This window comes from Rousettus aegyptiacus, unplaced genomic scaffold, assembly GCF_014176215.1.
Source record: "Rousettus aegyptiacus isolate mRouAeg1 unplaced genomic scaffold, mRouAeg1.p scaffold_m13_p_11, whole genome shotgun sequence".
Lineage (NCBI taxonomy): Eukaryota > Metazoa > Chordata > Mammalia > Chiroptera > Pteropodidae > Rousettus > Rousettus aegyptiacus.
Window position 1 is genome coordinate 37,472,229 of NW_023416286.1, and position 24,181 is coordinate 37,496,409.

General features: G+C 35.8%; 2 protein-coding genes across 11 annotated transcripts in view; one reads left to right on the forward strand and one right to left on the reverse strand.

Moving 5' to 3' along the window:
* The window catches only part of PURG (purine rich element binding protein G), a 32,617-nt gene extending 22,841 nt beyond the window's left edge, over window positions 1–9,776 (reverse strand). For 3 of the 4 annotated variants that reach the window (XM_016136153.2, XM_036228713.1, XM_016136154.2), the window contains exons 1-2: window positions 9,279–9,776; window positions 8,091–8,969 (exon numbers count right to left, since the gene is read on the reverse strand). In XM_016136153.2, coding sequence (XP_015991639.1) covers window positions 8,091–8,963 — 873 coding nt within the window. In that variant the 5' untranslated portion in view covers window positions 8,964–8,969; window positions 9,279–9,776. Of the gene's footprint in view, window positions 1–191; window positions 8,970–9,278 lie in introns of those variants that run through there. The other variant, XM_016136152.2, reaches the window with a different exon arrangement.
* Window positions 9,777–9,940: 164 nt separating this feature from the next.
* The window catches only part of WRN (WRN RecQ like helicase), a 109,802-nt gene continuing 95,561 nt past the window's right edge, over window positions 9,941–24,181 (forward strand). For all 7 annotated transcript variants that reach the window (XR_004953360.1, XM_036228715.1, XM_036228717.1 and 4 more), the window contains exon 1: window positions 9,941–10,110. The gene's annotated coding sequence lies outside the window, so the exon portion shown is untranslated. The remainder of the gene's footprint in view (window positions 10,111–24,181) is intronic.

A 24,181-nucleotide genomic window follows, 5' to 3' on the forward strand; every position in this document is an offset into this window, starting at 1 on the left:
ACTAAATAAATGCCTCTAAGACAAAAATGTTGTGTGCTTCTTCTCTTATCCTCCAATAATCAACTTCTGCAGTTTTTCAAGGCTAAAACCAAATAAACAAACCCATTATGATGTTTTATTTTTGCCCACCCTACTACTTATGGGCCCTCTAAAGCAAAACCATACTGTTCACAGTTCAGGGTCCTCCTCGATTTTCTTTGTTAAACATCTTTATTTGTAACATAGGACAGTCAATAGGACCAAGGAAGTAGGAGTCAAAAGCAGAACTTGATCCTCAGGGACCACTGCAAAGGTAGTTGCAGTGTGTTATTTATCAGTGTAATTTATGGTTATTTCAGAAACAATGACATCTCAAGAAGTGATGTTCATTTTAAAAATCTTTTGCCATGCAGAACATGAGAAATGATTATAGAATGTGTAGAAACAAGTGATGCTTCTACATCTCTCCTATTCACTTATAATGACAGATCTAAAATTGTGTACAGGATAATGTTTTCATTTGTATGTTTAAAAAGAGAATGAGACTTCATATAGATAATAAAAATATTTCTTAAAAAAATTAAACCATAGGATAGTTATGTAGTTAGTATACAACTAGTTGGTTCTGTGTGGCAAAAGAGATACATACATGTTATAAAATTGACACTTCTACATGTTTTTTTTTTTGGTATCATCACAGGTTGCTGATTATAGTAGTTTTTAATATAAATCTCTTACTCACATTTTCCAATTCTGGTATTCTCCATCTACTTTTTTCTTTCTCACTCCATTGATATAGAATTTTAGAAGTTTAGAGTAAGAGGGAACCTCAACTTCTAGTACAATCTTGTTCATTTTTTCATGTAATAAAGTCATACAACAAAAGTTAAATGACTTGCTTAGGGTCAGGCAGTACATTGGCAGAATTAGCTCTTATTATTTGTTTCCACATGCTCTTTTAAAGGTGAAATAAATAGGAACTTAGTTTTGAGAATGACTTATTTCTCTCATTTCTGTTAGATTGAGTTCTTTTGTCATTGGCAAGCAAAATAATCAGCCACTACCTTCCTCTCCCCTTTTTTCTTTTATATTAGCTCCCTCTGGGCAACATTGTCATCAAATCTACAACAAATAACAAATAATATCCTGAAGTAGAGTATTATCCCACAGAACCCTTTTCTCTAAGGAAAAGAAAACACTAAATATTTATGAATATAGGAGTCTTGGATGAAATTCTGACCTTAATCAGATCAAATATAATAATCAGATTTATACCATTATTTCGATAACCACAAAAACCAACAAAAGTTCTTTTCCCTCTAATCTTATATTTAACTTTCAAACACTAAGAACATTTTTCTTAGGGATCACTTTCCATTTTTTTTACTCCTAATATTTTCTGGGAATGATGAAAATTTTGAATAGAATACACTTACAGAAACCAAGTATAAGGGGATAAAATCAGAGGACAGACAACTCCTTCTCGATCTTAGAAAAAAGTCATTAACATTCAAGAAAAAATTGTATATTCCATCTAAGAGAGTGTATTCTTCAGGTTCACATCACAAACTAAATTCGCTGTAGCAGCACTAACTCAAACGTTTTTATTTACTGGTAGATGCTGCTAGGCTCAATAAGAATAAGCAATTTCTCACAATGGGTATTCAAAAGGAGGTAAAGTTTGTAAAACAATTTTCTACAGAGCACCAACAAAGAAAACTCTTAATTAAGTATGGGAAACTATTCACGCTTTTTAAGCCTAAATTTAAGCAAAACTCATTCTCGAGGATGAATTTACCTTCCTTTTAACCCTTCTCTTTAACTAAGGAACAATACACATAAATCATTTTAAGCTTAAACAAGAAAATACCTAGAGGTCTTTACCAATGTTATATATCCTGCGAAGGACAGTTATTTGTCATTAAAATAAACGATGCCAACTCTTTTATGCTTTAAAAATATATGAGGATCCTGTATTCTAACAACACCTCTTTCACTCTGTAAACAGAAAACTATGCCACTGATTATGGAGATACAATTCTAAGGTTTAAACCAATGTTTTAATTTTTTAAACTTTTTAAAATTTTCATAAAATTCAGATACCAATCCATTAAAAATATTGTTTCTCAACCCATATATTCTTTAAGATATTCCTAGTAGTATTGGATCTTTTACTCGAGTTGCTTTAATTTATAACTAGATAATAATATCCTTCAGGGTTCAAGTATGGGACATTTAATTTTTCAGACAGTAGTATTTCCTGGTGGTCATTAGAAAGGTGACCTTAAATGCCCCCTTGATGTGACTAAAAAGAAAACTATTATTTTTTTTTGAGGGGGGAGGAAGAGTTGGGCAACTGTTAAATCAGCTTTGTTTACATGTTCAGGAATAGTAATTATGCTATCTTCATTTTTGAACACAAAAGTGATAATTTGTTAAAACTTTTGAATATCAGTGTTTTTTATTAGAGAACATAATTAATAAAATACCACTTTGTTAAATGATTTAATATCCTGTCAGCCCTGAACTGTACTCTTTCTAAAAGTATTACCAATACTTTTTTTTTTTGAGAGAAGAAAAGAGGGATAAGATAGGAAGACAAGGTGGTTAGGGATAGAGGAGGTAAACTGAATATTTATACATATTCAAATATATACATATAGTATTCACATTTAAGTAAATACCAGTGGGATTCATTCAAAATTTCCTTGAGGTTCCCTTGGTGTAATAATAGAGTTCAAATTAAATACTATGTTACCTAGATCAAGTATGGTATCTAAGTAAAAGGGAAAAAAATTCACTTATAATGACAGATCTAAAATTGTGTACAGGATAGTGTTTTCATTTGTATGTTTAAAAAGAATATATGTATTTACACTTATGCTTATATATGCAGTTACTCTAGAAAGATACACAAGAAATTGGTAACACTGGTCACTACTTTTCACTTTCTACCCACTGGTAGCATGTAAATTCTGTTTTTCCTATTCAAAAATATTGATTCAAAAACCACAACTAAAATAAATTCAAATCACTTAAAAAGTCATGTCAAATAAGAAACAAGACTATTTTTTTACATTATACAAAAAATATACTAAGATATATGTTGTTTTTTCTAAGAGCCACCTACATGAATTTGGGTATATTTATTTTACGACAGAGTAACTGTAATATAAAAACTCAACTTTTACATGAAAATTGGGAAAAACACATTTTCCCTATACTTCATTGCTACAACATTGTGAACTATGGATTGTCTCAACAGCATCCTAACATCCTTATTCTCTTTCTCTGATAGGCTAGCGATTAGCCACTAATTCTCTATGAAATTCAAGAATCTTCAAGGAAACTTCAGGTAGATTCCAAGAATCTTATTTGGCAGTGATAAATATTACACCTGTATTATTCTGTTGGCACAGAATCAATTTTAACTTATCTTTGTGGTTTGCTTTAGAGTTTATCCTACCAAAGATGTTTTGGTGTTTTGGTAAAGACAGACTTCAAACTATGTGGTGACTAAACAAAGCCCTTACATAAAGCTTGAAATCGGATTTTTATAAATACTTTCAATGAAAGACATTGTTTGTAAACAAGCAGGAAAAAAGTCTTAGGAAAAAAACTTTTCAGGACACCACTTAAAAATTCAAATCAAGTCCTATTCACTTAAATATTAAAATAAACCATAAAACAAAATGGTCATACATAGATCAGCTTTCAATGGTAGCTGCTTATTTAAAATGAGTGTCTGAGGGCATATTCCAATTTCATCCTCTTCAAATTGTGCAGCTCAGATAAATGTTTATTTTACTGAAAATATTTGCAAAATTACAATATAAATACATGATCATATTAAGATAGGATGAGTATTTATAATGTATTCTTATCCATAGATATAAAATGAATGCAGTAAATATAGCATACTCTCAAATTGTTAGTACACAGTGTTTCTTAGTAAAGTACATACAACCTATTATTAAGCAACAATTATCTAGTTTTCGAATGTACATCTTAGGGAGTTTTTAGGATGGAAGGATACACTAAATCCCTCAATACCCTTTTTGGTTGGTGAAAGTTATTTCTTAAAATTCTGAAATGATACCATATTAATCTTAGCATTTGTTATTAGGCTCTTTGCATTTCCTCATTCTGAAACTTTACTTTTTTAGTCTAGACGTTTTCTTAATGACAGCATATTAGCCAACCATACTTTTAATTCTAATACAGTTATCATGTACTGTCTTTTCATTAAACACATATCAACAATGAAACAGAATGATTAAAAAAATTTTTGTCAGCCCAAATTCCCAAAATCAACTTTCAGAGTATTATGGGGAATCTCAGCTAGATATAGTCTCACCTATAATATAATCTGGGCTAGAAAGTTCTTTTTATTGATTCTAATCCTTAAAAATACAAATATGAACTCTACTTTAAAATTCTTTGTTAAATGTATTGGGATTTGTTTCAAAAGCATCTTCTACCCTTATGCATTACAAATTTAATGGAAACTTGTTACTACAGCAGTTCCAACACAAGCATATGCATGCAAGAGATCACCCTACAGATTCTAACTACATAGTTATTGAAACACATCCTACCCGTCAAGTGGCATAAATGTACATCTTTTATATACAAAAGGTAAAGTGCATTATTAAATTAGTGAACTGACAGATTGTCTGCCTGGACCATATAGCTTTCAAATAGACAAATGTGAAATTCTCCCATTAGAACCAATTACTTCAAGAGGTTCCAACTAGCTTTTCCACCCTGTCATTCATTTTTTGGCCATGCTCTTTAGTGCAAATAAGCTTGTGTTTGACTCAAGTTTAAGGGACATGGCAGTTTGGGGCTTTAACAAGAAAAATTATAAAATGTGGCAGAACGTTAATACTTTTATAATACATTGCATCTTTTGCATATAAGCAACAGATTAATGTTGCTTTCAATTGCTAGGAGCACACTGCCAACTATTATGAGAAACCCGTTTCCAAATGTCATACTATTAGCTTATATTATTACAGTTTGAGTCTGTACCACATTATGCTTGATTATGTGCAAACATCATCAGTGTTTTAGAATTATACAGTGAACTAGTAATTTTGATTACTAACTTCAATGCTCATTTTTGACTTCTAACATCCGGTTGCCTTAAGAGTTTAATGTCTTCAAGGCAGGGATCTTATTATTTTGAAGACCATGTACACTTGCAGCTCCATTTATGTCACAAATGACGATAAAATATATATTGCACAAATAATAGTAGCTTATTTTATAAGATACATGGCAATACATGTCTTAATACCAGAGTTTTAAACTGGATCTTATTTGATTATGGCTAATGAATGATTGAGAATTTTAAGTATCAAAATAATCATAGCGTCATTTCATTTTTTGATGAATACATTAACTATGAAAACATGAAACAAAAGGACTGGCATAAGGCTTAATGATTCTAAAGTATATTCAATTGCCAGTATATATAGTACATATGCATCTATCCAATCTGTAGCTTTGAGATGGTAAAAACTTTGAAGTATACATACAATGTAGAAAATGTGGCTGCTTTACTAATTCTTTACTTAAATAATTTATGCAAGATTAAACTAATATTTATATACAATGAATTAAAGATATTTACCTTTAAGTCTGACATAGTATTGTGTGTATGTATATATATATATAAAATTCATATGTACATACACATGTATATATATAAACACACACTCAATCTTATCAGACTAAAAACAAAAAAAAATTATTTAGACTTAATGGATATAAATATTTTAGAAGGGAAGGTTTTTAAGAGTATATAGTCACAACAGTAGTAATAGGAACACTCAAATACTGGAATATTCACAGCTCCAGTTTTGCCAAAATCTGACAGGTTATTATTATTAATAGGCACTATGATGGGCAGCAATAACAATCAGTAGTACAGTAATTCAAGTGCACACTGCTCCTTCATATACCAAAAACTACTTTTATCAAGCCTACAATAGTTATTTTACAGTTAGGACTGTTTAAATATCCTTGCTACTTTTAGAGTCTCAATACCCACCATGTGCTATTAATTCTAGAACTAACATTATTTTTTAACCTTCAGTTGTTCCATTGTTATCCAGATGGTCCACGATTATAATGAACTAATGACATTTCTTCATACTACTTGAGAAAATGTGAAATACAATCTGCAAACCAACACCAGCATATGCCTGGATTACTGATTGCTTGTTTTTAAGAATCATAAACCAGTGAAATTAGTCTTCTTAATTCATATCATAAACTTTTCTTAATGATCTTAAATGTATTTGGGGACAAACCTCTGAAGGAAAGATTGTTAAAATAATACTGAATTACCTATAGCATATTAAAGAAGAGCTATATTCTGATCTCAATCCATGCAGCCAGCTTTCATCAATGAGAGCTATATTTGGGGGTTGAAATCAGTGTCTGGCTCTTAAACATGATTATATGGACTTATTGTGGGGGAGGGGAATAAAGCCAAATTAAAGCCACAGTAATTTCATTCAGAATAAAATGCAGCTCAACAGATAAAAATTCAGTCAGTTAACACAGGGTGGGTTGGTACAGATATATACTATATCCACTCAGTTAAAAAATTGCTTAGGTCTTGAAAAATTGCTGGGGACTTCCTGGAAAGTAATTTTTAATATAGGTAAATGGGTGAGTCTTGTGTAAAGTAAACCTTTTTAAGTATTATAAAGAGCACCTTGGAAAATGCCTGAATTTTCCTTTCAAATATGTTTATAACCAATCTTCAAATAATATTTTTTCCCAGGCTGAAAATTTATATTCTAACTGCTTTTTAGAAAAAAAAAACAAAAACAAAAACAAAAAAAACAACCTTTTTTCACCCTAGAATTAAAACACCTGTAAAAGTCAGGTTTATACTGGAAGTGTTGACATGGTTTTAAGGGTAGCAATTGCAAAAGTGCTACTAAAAGATATTATTACAGATGTATTTTTATATCAGTTAACTGGTGCACCAACCCCTCAGAAATAGTGTTAAAGAAGAAGCATAAAATATAACACCTTGAGTCCATGATGTATTTTGGGGGAAAAAACCTCTCACAACCTTCAAATTAGCATGAAAAGCTAAAACACCAAAATTTCCATAGCAAAGCCATAGGATGAAGCCTCCCACTCAACTGAGACATAAAAGTAATTCCTGAAACTTTTGAAAGTCAGTAAAAATATGTGGTACAATAAGCAGAGGTGTAGATGGGATAGTAACTAGCTTAGAATAATCAATTAAAACTTTCCTATGGCTTTGATATGGCAACTATAAACTGTAGGGTTACCACAAAATTTGAAATTAGAGAATACTATAGTAACTCTAAGATTTGATTCTTTAATGGTACTGGTTAATGTTGTTATCCAATGGACAATTAATATACTTCTACTTGTACTTTCATAAGTAAAAATATTTATACTATACTTAAGGTCAATTTCTGTTTCTGTGGTAACTGTCCTACAGGTAAACTTGGCAGCTTTTAATGAAGTAAGAATGAAATACTTTTTTGGGGGAACTTGTTAAATAGTAATTCACACTTCCATATTAAATATATGTATCTTTTTTTCGGGATTATTCATAGTGCAATGTAAGTCTTAAATTATGGTATTTAGAAGGTCAGAATGTCACATTTTGTGCTGATCTGCATACTTCAATGGTCTGGAGCAGATGAAGCAGCTAAACTATTTAGCTCTGGGAAGGTTGGGATTCCCATAAGAATTATAGCATAGTATGCATAACATAACATGGAAATCAGACTCCTTGAAGTATAAACTACTAGAGGTATTACTAATAACAAAGGGCCAAAAAAGAGGAAAAACTTCTTCAAATGATTATAGATCAGTACTTTTAGCCAATTTATGATTTTAAATTTTGCCTGATGGAGTTCAATTTCACTCTAGTCGAGGCATTCTTGTTCTTCACCACTGGCCCTTCTGCCATCCATTCTCCTTTCTTTATGGCTGTTGCAAATTTTCCTCATCTCTTCTTCATACTTGATAAAATTCTCCCCAAACCTTGTCCAAGCTTTGAATGGAACAGTAATAGTATTACGGTAAGGTGGCCTCACCTCACTTACCTTCAGGAAAATTCCATATTTATTAGAGCCCACATCAAAGTAGAACCTTTTATTGTCCACTCTGAAAGAAGTTCCCTCCGGAAGTTCAAGTGGGTCATCGTCTCCACCTCTTCGTTCTTCTATGTCCCCTTCGCCATAGTCTTCAATTAGCTGAACCAAGGCATCACGAAACTCAATCATTCCTTGTGCTGGGAGGACAATAGTCTGCTCTTGGCCCAAACTGTGGCCAAAATAACCTATCATGCCAGTCCCCCGCATCATGGTTTGTCTAATCCTTAGGAAGCGACCTCGCTGATTTTCCTTCAGATCTAGATAATATTTCCTATTGTCCCTCTCTATGTAGTCTGTTTTAAGGACACTGTGAGGTTGCTCCTCAGACCCCACGGAGACGGGTGGGGAGGGTGCCGAGTGCCTCTGTCTCCTCCTGGAGCCTTGCTCTCTGCTGTGGCCATGCTCTTGCCGGTGGCCTTTCAGGCCCAGGTGGGCGTAATGCTCGATGAAGTCCCCTAGACAGTCCTTCAGCTCCGCTGCTACTGACAGGGAGAGGGTCAGTTTACTCTTTCTGATATTGTCCTGCCGGCCTCTCCCTATCCAGACTTCGGCTATCTTTAGGAACCGGCCCCGGGAGCTTTGCTTCACGTCTAGGTAAAACCTCTTTTTCTGGATGTCCACTCGTTTGGAGGCCAGCTCCTGGATTTCGGCTGCGCCCCCAGGCTGATTAGGGGTGGCTGAAGCCGCGTAGTGGGAGTAGTGGGAGTGCTGGGCCTGGGGATAGAGTCTACTCTTGCTTAGGCCAGAGCCCCCTACATTCTTGCCTCCGCGGCCGCGGCCGCCGCCGCCGCCGCCGCCTCCCCTTCGCCTGGCTCTTTCCATCTTCAGCTGCAAGTGACAAACAGACACACGGGGTGGAGTGGGGGAGGGGTGTTGAGAACAATCGCAGACGCCCCTCGGCCTGCGCTGCCCCCGCCTCCGCCCGGGGCCCCCACACCGGGCTCGGCTCCCACGGCGCCGGCCACCCCAGCGCGAGCTCCTGCCCTACCGGACGGTCCGCGGCGGCGGGCGGCATCCCCAGTTCTGCACCGCGTACACAGCATCCCTCCGCCGCCCCTGGCCTCCCGTTCCCGCTCGCCGCCGGGCCGCCCGCCTCGGGCTCGGCAGCACCAGGGTCCCCAGCCCGCAGACACTCACATCAGCACTGCCATCACCGCCGTCACCGATGCCCTTCACGACCGCCGCCGCCGCCAGCTCTCGGCCCCTCTGCTGCAGCCAACACAGCCGCCGCCCCCCGCCTGCTCCCCCGCCGCCGCGTATCGCACCGCCCCCCCGCCGCCGCCGCCGGAGCAGCCGGGCAGGGGCATCGCCTGCGGCGCCCACCGCCGCCGCCGCCCCCTCCTGCGGCCGCTGCGGGGGCCGCTGTCTCTCTTCGGGCACCGGCCCGACACCCGCCGGGGAGGGGAGAGGGAGGCGGGGAGGTTGGCGGCGGGGGGCGGACAGTGGACCCCGCCTCCTCCAGCACGGCCCGCTGAAGGGAAGAGGGGGTCTCGGTTCTCCCTCGGGGCGCCCGCCCGAAGCCCAGCGCGTGGGTATGGAGCGTGAGTGCGAGGTGACCGGACTAGTGTGGAGATGGATATAAGGATCGGGGTGGAGAGAGTGTTCTGACTTCTCCAGGTTCCGCGGGGATGTAGGACTCTGGCGGCCCACCAGCACCCGCACAAAGACTACACTTCCCAGGGTGCTTAGCAGCAGCGAGAGCCACCTGCGCATGCGCGCCCATAGTCAACTGGGCTGTGATGGGAGAGCTGAAATGCCTCGGAGCGGGGGACGGGGCGGGGCGAGGCGAAAGGGGTGGGGAAGGTTGGTCTCCGACAGCTGATGTGTACTGTGTGCGCCGTGACGCTCTCGCGTGCACTCTGCAGAGTGGGATTAAACCCTTTTGAATTGGTATTTAGCCTGGATGCCTGGGTTCCAGGCCCTTCTGTCGTCCAGCTGAAGAAGACCCGTTAAACTGGCTCTTCTGAGGGTAATGTGTCCTCCCCCCTCCTGCTCCCTCCAGCCCCATACCCTGAACTTCCCTTGTAGCTTTTTCGGAGGTGCTGTTTCAATTTCACAGAGCAGGCCTCTGGGGGTGGCGTGGGTGTGTGTGTGTGTGTGTGTGTGTGTGTGTGTGTGTGTGTGTGTGTGTGTGTCCGTGTCCTTATAAATGGACATCCGTCTTTCCACCTCCCGACCACCCAGGAAAATGAACTCTGACTGCTTGCAGAACTTCTCAGCTGTCAGAAAGTGTGCTTCCCTGCCCCTCCTTTCCCCGCCTTTTGGGAGCCTTTGGGATTCTATCCTTTCAATGCGGTCTTTACTGCTGCAGGTTAGCCACTCCATGTTTACACAACAGAGTCGAGGGAAATAACCTAATCTGTGTAATTTAGCAAATTATGTTCGATTTCTGGAGTTCAAATCATTCAGTCCTTAATTTTTTTTTTCTTTCTGGCTGAATCCGAGTTGTTTTCTGGACAGCGTTGAGTATGTAAAAATACTACTCCCTAGGGAAGTGGGTAATAAAATCCTTAGGATGCAAATTTAGCAGTCTTTAAGTCAGAGTACTTCCCTGTGTTAATTTTTAGGAAGTTGAAGGTCGGCTTAGGTAGGGCAGTTCAGATATGATATTATTGAATAGAATTGTCTAGGCTGTTTATATACCTTTGGAAATCATCTGTGTACTACAAATAATTTCAAAGCTATCAGACTAGATGTGATCTTCAAGGGAGTGATTGTAGATGGAAAAGAGAATGAACAATGTTGTTACCGGAATCTGGAATACAGTGATATTTAGAGATTGGCGAGGTAAGGAGAGACCATCAAATGGTACTGAGAAAGAAGTCTTACTGATGTAGATGGAGAGTCAATTGTCACAGAAGCCTAATAAAGCAGGAGCCTCCAATCCCTGAGCTGCACCCCGTGGTCTATTAGGGACTGGGCTGTATAGCGGCAGGTGAGCTTCAGGGGAGGGAGCGAAGCTTCATCTGTATTTGCAGTCAGTCTCTGCTCAGGGCTGACATCACCACCTCAGCTCCACCTCAGATCATCAGGCATTAGATTCTCATAGGAGCACCAGTCCCTGGTCCCAGAAAGTTTGGGGACTGCTGTAAAGTGTCTCTTAGTGGGCATGACTAATTGTGTCATGTACTGCTGGTACATTGAGCCAAGTAGGATTGAGAATTGACTATAGGATTTGGCAACATGAAAGTCATTGATAACCTTGATATGAGCCCATTTGGTGGGGTGGAATGGATACAGTGGTTTAAGAGACAATGGAAGAAGTGAAAGTGGAGATGCTAGTGTAGCTGACTCTAGTATGGCTCATGGGAAATATATATACCTATATATGTATATTTATATCTGTATTTATTCAGCCTCCGTAATAGCATGGGCCAATTCCCAATTCCGTGTGTGTGTGTGTGTGTGTGTGTGTGTGTGTGTGTATTTTCATATACCTCAGTTGGCAAGCTGGAGACCTAGGAGAGCTGACGGTATAGTTCCAGTCCAAGTCTGAAGGCCTGAAATCCAGCAGAACTGATGGTGTATGTTTCAGTATAGATCTGAGTCCAAAGGCAGGAAAAGACTAATGTCCTAGCTTGAAGACTGTCAGGCAGAGTGAATTCTCTCTTACTCAGCCTTTTTGTTTTATTTATATCTTTAACAGATTGGGTGGGGCTCACCAACATTGGGGAGGGTAGTCTGCTTTACTCAGTTTACTGATTGAAATGTTAATGATATCCAGAAACACCCTCACAGACATACCCAGAATAATGTTTAACTAAATATCTGAGCGTTCTGTGGCCCAATCAAGTTGATATTATAAATTAACCATCACAGTAGACTATATGGGCATCGATGTAATTATGTACATAAATTTCAAGGTAGGAGTTTGTGTAAAGTCTTTTTTGTTTGCTTAAGTGAAATCTGAGGCAAGGTCATAAGCTGAGAGTGAGGATGGGGGAGGAGATAGGATAGGTATAAGTAGAGAAGAGAAGGTATGCAGTAGAAGGGGAGGATAGTAAACAATTAGTGAAAAGTTGTAGAATTGCTAGGAAAAATAAGGGCCCATTTGAGGTTGGTGGTAACAAATTTAAGGTGAGACCACTCAACATGATTGTGTTTTTCACCTGCTGCATTGATTCAGCTGCATAGCTACAGGCATGAATTGGCAGAGAATTTGTTTTTATTCAGGGTTAGAGTTTTGCTAAGAGAGAATAATGACACCATTGATGGGCAATGAAGTCAAGGGAGTATGCAAGGAAGTAGTTATAATTTAGTAATTTGAATAGCTCAAGGAGGAAGTAAGCACTTCTTGGGGGTGAGGTGAGTGAAAACACCTTCACAGAATAATGTTTAATTAAATATCTGAGCACTTGTGGCCCATTCAAGTTGCTGTTATAAATTAACCATCACAGTAGAGTGTATGGGCACAGATGTAATTATGTAAATAAATTTGGATTATAGGTCCCAGCTAGATCAAAAGATTGTTTGAGTTGAGTTTTTAGGGAGAATGGACTTGAAAAATAGAACATGTTGATTGGAAAGTGAGATGTTTAGAATTGAGATTATGGAAAGATTTAGTCACTGGTAATGATATGATGTCCTCATGTGAACACATGGGTGGAGCAAGGTGTAGGTAAGATTATCGGAGGAGGCCTAGTCATAAAACTGAGAGACACTGTCTTCCTCAGATATCGTGCATCACAGGCTGTGACCCATTGGACAGATAGAAAAAAGGTAGGATATAGATATAAATAGCTACTGTACTGATGGTGATGAAAATGGTCCATTAACACCCAATTCAAATACTGTCAATTTGATCTATATATCCAACACTGGAAAGTTAGGTATTAAGTTATATATGGTTACATGGAAACACACAGTCAACCTCTAAGCCCTTCATGGATTTCTATTCTTTGACCAAAGTGTTCTTTTAAGAGTGGCAGGTGACGTGAAGCATCTTTTCTTAGTTGTCAAGTTTGAAATCCGTCAGCAGCAAATGCTTATTATAATGCAGCTTCTGTAGAAGTTTATCTTGTCTTTCTTATTTATTTATTTATTTATTTACTTACTTAATTATTTATTATGGTGACATTGGTTAATGAAATCTGATAAGTTTCAGCCCTACATTTTAACAGTAAGGCACATATGTATTTACATTGTGTGTTCACCTCCCATAGATAGATTTCTTTTTGTCACCACATATTTATCCCCTTTTACCAATCTATCTTCCCTTTCTTCCCCCACCCTCTGGTAACCACTCGTCTATCTTCCATGTCCATGAGTCTCTGTTTGTCCTGTTCATTTGTTGCTTTTAGGTTTATATCCCACATATAAGTGATATCATGTGATTTTCAACTTTTTCTCTCTGGCTTATTTCTCTTAGCATGGTTATCTCAAGATCCATCCATATTGTCACAAAGGGCACTATTTCATTTTTTCTTATGACTGAGTAATATTTCATTTTATATATGTACCACAGCTTCTTTAGCCAATCATCTATCATAGGGCACTTCAGTTGCTTCCATGTCCTGGTCACCATGAATAATGCTGCTATGAACATCGGTGTGCAAATGTCTTTTTGGATATGGATTTTCAGGTCTTTGGGGTAAATACCCAAATTTTTAGTTGTTTGAGGCACCTCTATACTGTTTTCCATAGTGGCTGTACCAATTTTCAGTCCCGCCAGCAGTGTATGAGGGTTCTTTTTTCTCTACATCCTCTGCAACATTTGTTGTTATTTGTCCTGTTGATTACAACTATTCTAACAGGTGTGAGATGGTATCTCATTGTGGTTTTGATTTGTATTTCCCTAATAGCTAGTGATGTTGAGCATCTTTTCAAATATTTGCTGGCATTTGTATGTCCTCCAGGGAGAAGTATCTGTTCAGGTCCTCTGCACAGTTTTTAATTGGATCGTTTGCTTTTTGTTGTTATTGAGTCCTATGAGTTCTTTGCATATTTTGGATATTAGGCCCTTATCAGAGGCGTTGCTTGCAAATATATTTTCCCATTAGGATGGTTGTCTCTTTACCTTGTTGATGGTTTCTTTTGCTGTACAGAAGCTTTTTTAGTTTGATGCAGTCCCATTTATAAAATCCTCTTTAAGTATAAGGTCCTCGAGTTTAATTCCTCTGTTTTCTTCTATGCATTTTATTGTTTCAGGTCTTATATTCAGGGCTTTAATCTATTTGGAGTTAATATTGGTGTGTGGTGATAGACAACAGTCTAGTTTCATTCTTTTGCAGGTGGCTTTTCCATTTTCCCAGCACCATTTATTGAAGAGGCTTTTATTTCTCCACTGTATGTTTTTGGCTCCTCTGTCAAAAATTCTCTGCCCATATGGGTTTACTTCTGGGCCCTCAATTCTGTTCCACTGGTCTGTGTGTCTGTTTTTCTGCCAATACCATGCCATTTTAATTACTGTCTCTTTGTAGTATAATTTGAAGTTGGGCAGAGTGATGCCTCCAGCCTTGTTCTTTTTTCTCAGGATGACTTTGCAATTCGGGGTCTTTTGTGCTTCCATACGAATCTTATGATTTTTTTTGTTTTATTTCTTTAAAAAATGCTGATGGGATTTTGATGGAAATTGCATTAAATCTGTATAATGCTTCAGGTGGTAAGGTCATTTCAACTATATTGATTCTACCAACTTGAGAACACAAAATATCTTTCCATTTGTTTGTATCTTCTTTGATTTCTTTTATTTTGGCTTTCTTTGTAGGCTTTTTTGGCTTGTCTTATCTCTCAAGGTTGTGAATAATTTATTGGTGAGAAGACAGGCAGAGAAGTAGGAATACTCTATGATTTAGTAATTTCATATCTAGGAATTCTATAGAAATATTAATATGAATGCTGAAAAGTACACACAAAGACTTTCTTTGAACATAATTTGTGATAAAATTTGCAAGCAACCTGTCATCAATAGCAAATAGTTAATATTCAATATAAATATCAATGGGGATATAATATCAATATGGATAGATAAAGAAAATGGAATTCTTTACAATCTTCAAAAGGTCAAGAAGTGGTGTTAGGTTTTACTTATCCCATTCCATTAACTGGGATACTTTCAGATGCAAATAATGGAAACACCAAATTAAATGGGCTTCAGAAATAAAAGTTATTTATTAGCCTATTTAATTGATACACCCTGAGATATAGTGACCTTCAGTCAGGTTCAGTCAGAGCCATGACTATTTTTCTGGCCCTGTGCTTGGCCCTTTTCCATGAAGAAGGCATGAAAGTGCTTTATCTTCAGAGTGATTTCTTGTATGGTTTTAAGATGGCTGTATGTAGCAACCATGGCTCTATATTTCTTCCTTCACATCTAGCAGGAATGAAATCATTCTTTCCCATACTGTGGAAGGAGAATCCAGAGCTTTGTTACAGTTGGACCACCTTGGATCTAGTAATTATGCATAGGAAATGGAGATCAGAGTCTAGAGAACTGGGTGACAGTTCTTACTCCTGAATCAGTCCTGTAGCAAGGAGAATGGGATTTCCCTATTGGCCTTGAAGTAATTGAGTTTCATTCCTAGTACTGGTGATGAAATCAGTCTCATTCAAAAAGCTTTGCTGTTACACATTGAGAGCTGAGTTGGGGACGGCTTACTGGGTTCGTTATTCTCTTCTTTCATAGTATTAAGGTAGTCAAGCCTCTTTTTGCTTTTCTCATTCTTGATTTTACTAAAACCATGACATTATATTTATCCTCAGTATCCCAACTTGGAAAAGTATGTCACTTTGATATTTATGGGCTCTTCATAGTACTCTCAGGTTGTAAGAAAGAACTATCTATACAGGAAGGAGGGAAGATAGGAGGGAGAGGGAGAGAGAGAGATATTATGTTTGTTGAGAAACAAATAAACTATAGAATATTAAAACTTTTCTTTTACATACCTGACCTCAATTCTATATTTTTCCCCCCGTAGGGACCCCTATTAACTGATATGTATCATCCTGGATTGTTCTTTGCATTTACATAGACACAGAATTTCATTTTATATTTTAAAATTTAAATGGTATTACTGATGCTTAGTTTTTCCTGTTTCACTTAGCATGTATGTTACAGACTTTCTCATCTTAATACATGTAGTTCTATGCTTTTACTTACGGTTTATTATGCCATATTATGGATATGTCATTATTGAACTATTAATTACCCAACTAATTGCTTCTATTGTTTTTGCTGTTACAGATTGATATCATGAATCCTTTGGATGCATCTTTGGTATCATGCATCCTTTGGATGCATCTTTGTACATATGTGCATGTATTTCCGTAGGATAGATATGATTGTTGATTTGAAGGGTATGAAGATATAAAATTTTGATAACTTCTACAAATGTCTGAAAATGCTGAGCCAATTTTTATGCTTTTGCAAATAATGTAGATGATTAATCTTTTCAATTTTTCCTGATAATGATATATTAGAATTTTAGACAGTTTGTTGGCCTCATTTATTGAATACTTTGTTCTTTTAAAGATTAGAATGCCATCTTTATCATCTGTCAAATTTCAATATTTACATGGATTTATTTCTGGACATGGTATGTTTTATTCCATTAATTTATATTTCCATTTTTATACTAGTTCCGCACTATTTTAATTAGTGTCGCTTTGTACTGTTTTATATTTAGTAGAGTGAATTTTCACTTATTGGTCTTATTTTTCAAAAAAATATTTACTGCTCTTGAGCATTTTCTCTTTTTAGTGAACTTTAATGTAAACTTGTGTGATCTGATGAAAATCCTGCTGACATTTTTTCTTAGTATTGGTTCTTGAGTGTATTGATTTGATTAATATATTTATTTTTGAGACTAAATATCCAGGAGCTCAATATATCTTATCTAGCCCTTTTTTGATATCTTGGTACACTTCTCTAGTTGTTTTTAAAATGAGTCATATATTTTATGTTAGGTTCATTCTTTAGTAGGTTCTCATTTTTACTGTTACCGAGTTTAGATATAAATTGTATTTTTAATTGATTCTTGCTCATATATCGAAAAATACTTAATTTGACTGTGGTTATCTTGAATCTTCTCAGGAGTGTTTGTTCCTTTTAATGAAACAGATAAATTATCTGCCCTCAAACAGATAGTGCTGGAAAATTATTTTAGAAAGCTTTAGGTTTTTGATAAAAGTTAAGCTTACCTCTTGTAAAAGCTGATTAGTAACAGCAGTCAGTGTTTTTTAAAGACGATTTTTCTTCTTTTTTTGGATAAAATGCTTAATATATAGGATGATTAAGAAAGAGGATGGTTTCTGAATAACTTCTTCATGGGGAAAGAAGAAATTAAAATAATTTTAGATTCTGTCCCCAATAAGTGGAACCAATGACCTTCCCTCCTGAGCCCACTTCAAACCTTTGTTTCTTTCTGACTCCGCTGTTCTTGTCTCTGCATTGTTAGGATCTCTTCCACCTTTAGTCTAACAGGCTAGCTCAGGGAAGGGCAGAGATGCACCGCCTCTTAAGTCTCTTTGAGGCTAATAGGATAGAGGTATGGGATCATTCTGGTTTGTGGTGGAAAAAATAGAAGCCATTGGAAAAAATATCAAAGCTTTGTTGTTTCTCCTGGAAATTTTGATGTACAGGCATGAAACATCATCTATTGACACCTGATTTGCTTTTGCTGTTCATTCATAAAACAAAGGCACTGAAGTTCAGTAGAAGGATAATTGGACTGGAAGATAATTTTTGCCTTCTAGGAGGTGTCATAAAATTGTTGATTTTTCCTTTGATTTATTTCACATACACTTCCCTATCTGAAGAGACCATATTAGAAATTCTTATGAAAGATTTGCAGTGAGTAAATTTATAGTTGCTTTCTGAATTGTGTATTAAATCCAAATTTCTTTTTTACCCTATCCCCATTTTTATCCTTCACTAGTCCTCCTACACTCAAATTGGTCTTACTGTAAAATTTATGCATTTTACTTTCAACCTGGCAATGCTGACTTTCAACCCATTGCAGAGCTTTGCATCCTAAAGTTAAATATCACTCTCAGTTAAGTTACGATTTTAATTGCTATTTAATGTTATTTTGATTCTTATTCTGATTTTAAAAGATCTTGAAACTATAGAGTTATGAAAATTTTGGCATTGTAACTTTGCGTGGCTATTTTTTTTATCCTTAAAATTTGTTTTTATTTAAGATAAGGGATTAAAGGAAGAAAAGAATTGACCACATAATTTTATTTTCATTTATATTTGTGTATTAGTTAGAATACAAGCACAGAAAACTCGATTCAAACAGACTTAAAAAAATAAGAAAATTTAACATTAAAATATAATGTGAAAGCTGAGGTAGGGCTGACTTGAAGGTGGTGTAGTTCATTGACCGAGACTCTATTTCTCATCCTTGCCTCTGTGTATTGGCTTTGTATCTAAGTAGGCTTTATCTTCAAGCTGACTTCCATCATGGTGGTAAAATGACTATAGAAGGTTCAGGCTTCCCCTGCTCAAATAGAGGGCATCTCTAGCTTTCTTATAAGAGCAAGACAGTGCCATTCTCAGAGACCCTCCGTAACACCTCCTTTTGTGTCATTGGCCTGAATTAAGTCATATATTTTTTTCTTTTAACCAAATCCATGAGAATGCCTTGAGTTTAGGCCTGAGTTTCTGAATATCATTGTGGCAAGGGGAATGGAATTTTTAGATTAGCTGGTCCTACCATGGGAGCCTCGAGTGGGGGCAGCTTCCCTGAAGCATATTGGTTTTGTGGGTAACTGGTCATTATCTGAATTAAATTTATGGTACTGTAAAAAGGGTGCAGGGTGGAATGGATATTGGGTGGGCAACTGTCGATGTCCACTTGATAATGAGTACTATAAAATTTCATTTCAGGCCACGTGAAGTAACAGTAATAAATATAAAAGGAAAAATAGGCAGACTAAGCAAGTTTTAAATGGACTTACTTGAAAACTTTCTCTGCAGTTTCCCAGTTTATAATGGTTGATTTCAGCTGACTGGCTTTAGCTACTTACAGAACAGAGGAAATTCATTAAAAATAATGAATTATTCAGTTGGATAGTGAAATTCAGTTATAAAGCACTTCAGTGTGCCATGGATTCAGTTCAGGTCAAGTCATGTTCTGGCTTATGGGCAGTGTGGCTTTTGACTATGACACAGCATAGAGAGAGGCTTTTATCCTTTTCCCTTGTTGCTAGCATTTTAATGGCATTTTATTATATTTATTTGGTTGGTTCCATTTACACTTTATTTCAATTTACTTTATTAATACAAATTATATGTTATATAATATTTGACAGTAATGAAAATTTGGCAGATACTGACAAAGAAATAATTTTCTAAAAAAAAAAATCATCCTGTTAGTTTTTAAAACTTAAGTGACTTAACTATAGCTGAACCTAATGCTAATAGGTAGTTTTATTTAGCTTTTCTGGTTTGCTTGCTTTGGTTATTTGTAGGGAAATTAAGACTAGCAGAAATCTAGCAATAGATTTTAAAGAAAGTTATGAAAGCCTCCTTTAGTGAATTAATGAGGGCTTTATAATGTATTATTTGGTTCATTTTTGTTTTTCTCTATCCCTTCATACTCTTCATAATGCATCCAAAAGTAGAAAGGAATTCTCAAAAACAATTCGGGAGAATACTGCTTAAATTATATCTTCTACAATAAAGTATGAATTGTGTGTATGTGTATATATATGTGTGTGTATGTGTGTGTTTATTTATATATATATAAATGAGTTGCTAGTATTGGATAAGTATAGATAAACTCAGAGGAGGAGGTTACATTTTCAGGAAATATGTAATTTGATAAATTAAATCAAACTCAGAATTTTTAAAAGTTCATTGCATTGTTGATTGAATTTGAAAGGCCTTTTTTACTGGAAGCTGCCTCTCTTGGTAAAAATTAACAATTGTATAGGTGAAAAATTAGGGCATCATTAACCAAATTGAATTGCTGAAGCATGTAAGCTGTTTTGGTTTTATAAGCTTTCTGTGTTAGGTTATTGAAAACACTAATCCAATTTTATACCATCAGTCATTGAAATTTTTTTTTCTACATTTTGTACATACATGAAAATTTTAGATGAGTATATAAACATTATTATTGTAATGTATAATGTAGTCTGAAACCTCCTAAATGTAGTTTGTGTGGTATAGTTAGAGAAAGAATAGATGCATGTTGAAATTCAATACTCCTTGGGTCAGATCTATTGGGTAAGAATGAAATCTTCTTGAATAAGAATCTATTTTCTCTTCTCTATTTGAATTTATCATTTAAAAGAATATTTTGCCTTTGAAGCACTTCAGTGCTTAATTAACTTTGGAAATTTATATACTTCATCTAGTTTGTATGGATTTAGGATCTCTGGTGAACCTACAGATTCTTGATCTCTATCAGTACACTAAAGGGAATGAAGTATAACAGCAGTAAAAGATCTATCACTATTTCTACCAATATAACAACTCACATTTTACTGCAGTTTTAAAACTGTAACATCATATTTATCATTGTTTATCTTCACATCAACCTGTGGTCAGTAAGGAGAATAATATATAATAATGTTATATAATAAGGCAAGTAATATAATTAGAATTTAATCCCATTTTACAGATGTGGAAATGAAAACTTAGCACAGTAAAGTGACTTGTTCAAAGTCACGTGGTTACTAAGTGGCCAAATGTCAAAGAATAAATTTCCAAAAAATTAAAGACTGATTCTCATACAAATACCAAATGAACACATACTTCATTTATTCAGTTCACTGAAGAGGGGAGCAAAGGAGATAAAATTGGTTCAAAGAGAAACGAAGATTATAGCGTGTATTAGGGTTATTCAGAAAAACAGAACCAATAGGATATACATAGATATAGAGAAAAAAATTTATTATAAGGGATGGATTGGCTCATGCAGTTATGGAGGCTGAGAAGTTCCATGATCTGGCATCAGCAACTGGAGGCCCAGGAAAATAAGTGGTTCCAGTCCAAAAACCCAAGAACCAGGTGTGCTGATGTGTGAGGGCAGGAAAAAATGGATGTCCCAGCTTAAGCAGAGAGCAAAAAGGCCTTTTTGTTCAACAAATTGGATGATACCTACCCTCATTGGTGAGGGCACTTTTCTTTGCTCAGTATGCCTATTCAAATGCTAACCTCTGAAAGCACTCTCCCAGACTTACCACAAAATAATGTTTTACCGGCTTTGGGCTGGTAACTCTTAGCCAGTCAAGTTGACATAGAAAATTGACTATCACATATACACAAAGAATTTTGGAATAACGTTGCTAGATTAGTTGCAAAGCTGTCCTATAGGGCAATAAAAACCATAGCCATTAAGATTATATTTTTACTGAATAGAATTCAGTTGCATCTTTACTAGATAAAAATTTACACATTAACATGTAACTTCATAGAGTCTGAGTCTTTAATAAATAGTAAGTAATGAGTCAAATAAAGGTATGTTTCCTAATGAAGTAATGCTTGGGTGGGTAAGTGCTCTTATAAGACATTGACAGAACATACTGTCTTTTCGTCTTATTTCTAAGTTTTGGATAATTTTTCTTGGCACAAGGCAACATTGGAGGCTAGGTTTTCTGACTCCAAGTCCAGATTTCTTTCCACTCTACTTCCCTGCTTCTTCATAGTGTAATTTTTAATATTAGAGCTGTCTGGTAACTTTCACACTATCAGGTAGCCTTTGTTATTAGGTGTTCTTTGTGCACAGCGATGGTGATATAGCTTTCTTCCTCAGAGAAACATTTCGAAACTTCATGGGTACTCGTAAAATTTGCATAAATGTCCAAAATGATAGCTTATATACCATGATTGCTCTTTTATGACATTTTGCTAGCAAATTTCAGAGCAATTCTAAACATTCTTGCATTTTTAATTAAATAATCAGATTTTATAGAGCAGTTTCATCATATTAGCTGTTACATATTTTGAACAAAATAGAACTGAACTGTTTTCGGTTGTAAGTGAAAATTCATACATATTAAACAATATAATTACCTAGCAGAGTTAAACATTGCACTACTTACTGGTAAATTTTTCCTGGACTTGAAATTGTCATCTGTGTATGCCATTTAACTTAACAGTGTGGTAGGGTTTATTTATTATTATTTTTTTAATGCTTTTCAAAAAGGTTGGGATATTTTATTCAGTTCAGCCCTCAAGCAATTAGGCAAGTCAGTTACTGTGGTAACAGTAGGTATTTATTTCCTAAACTTAGAGGTTTTAGGAACCAGAAATCTCTGGTTAATCCATTGAAACCCAATTTCCTTCTGAGACTCCTGTTAAGTCTGTCTACTTCCTAGAAGATAACAGCATTCTAAGTGGAAAAATGTACTCTTGAGATGAATTTTCAGTCTCTGCCAAAGTGAAGTAGAGTATGGTTTAAAAATCTAGGTGATTAAAAAGCTATCCTTTCTTAGCTAATTCAGAATGTGATTGCTCTTAATTTTTCTAAATTGTTCTTACTTAAATCTTATTGGTGTGATTTTTATTGACATGATCTAGTAGTGGCTGCGCTAGACAGCTTGTCCTATTAGCTAATTGCTGTCAAATAAAATCACTTAAGATGAATTTCTTTCAAAACATAAGTCATAATTTGGGCAGATAATTTCTTCACATTTAATTGGCTAATATTACTAACCCTATAGTAAGCCCACTAATTTAGCTATCATAGGTCAATTTTGTAATTAATTTTTCAAAAAGCCTTTACCAGGAAGTTGCATTCTTATTAGGTATTTTATGACTGTATTAATGGTGATTAAAAAATAACTGTAGTGGGTTGATAATACCAGCAGCATTGGATGTTTGCCAGTGTTAGAGCATTTTGTCTATGTTCTCTAGTAGCAAGTCGCAAACTGGGCCAATGGAGCACATTTAACTTGCTGCTTGTTTTTGTACTGACCATGAACTAAATGGTTTTTAGATTTTTAAGTGAGTGAAAAAAAATTGAAGAAGAATATTGTGTGAAATCTGTATAAATTCAGATTTTGCTAAATAAAGTTTTATTGGAACATAGCCATGCTTATTCGTTTAAGTATTTTTTTTGTTGTTAAGTATTGATGATGGCTTTTGTGCTACAATGGCAGACTTGAGTAGTAGCGACAGAGACAATTTGCCCATGAAGCCTAGAATATTTATTATCTGACCTTTTAGAGAAAAAGTTTGCTAAGTCTTGTTCTATAGTTTTGAAAAAAATGTTACCTTAATTGTTCGTTTTTAAAAAAAATCTTTCTCTCTTTTATTGGCATACTTCTCCCACATTACTAAAACACATGTTCTCATAGAAAATTTAGAACATATAGAAAAGTGTAAAGAAGAAAATTAAAAACTGCAGTTGTGAGATAACTGGTAATATTTTGTTACACATTGTCCTAGACCTTTAAAAATATATATAATGTGTATATATAATATCTACATATGTATGTACACAAATACACATATTTATTTTATAAAATTAGTCTAACTTGCTTTTTTTTACTTGATAAATTATAAGAACATGTTTTCAGTAAGTACATAGAATTCTGTTTTATGGAGCAATTTATTATATAACTATTTTTCCATTGTTAGATATGTAGTCTGTTTTCAACTTTTTGTTACAAATATTATACATTACAATATGTAATGTATATTTTAAATAGTATAATATATAACATGGATGACTGTCCTTATATATGAATGTTTCTGAGAAATGCTGGTAATTTTTGTAAGATTCTTAAAAATGAAACTGTAGATAAAATGGTATAAAAACTAGAGAAGTATTTTGAAGGAAATCTTGATATTGCACAAAAAATTTCTTTGGCCTGGCTTCATGAGGAAGATGGCTTATCTTCCATTTAGCCTAGGCTCTGGTTAGTTATACTAATTTTTGTACTACACAATCAAACCAGTTATTTTAATAATTTGACTGTTAAAGCATATAGTTGATACTGATAGTTGATGGACTGGAAGAACTGGGCCAGTGCCATAGTCTGGGTTCACAGTTTTCAATCACAATTCTGCAGCATGGGGAAAAAATAATTTGCTGAGTATGTGTTAACTGAAATAAAAATGGGGTTCATTTGCCTGTGCACAT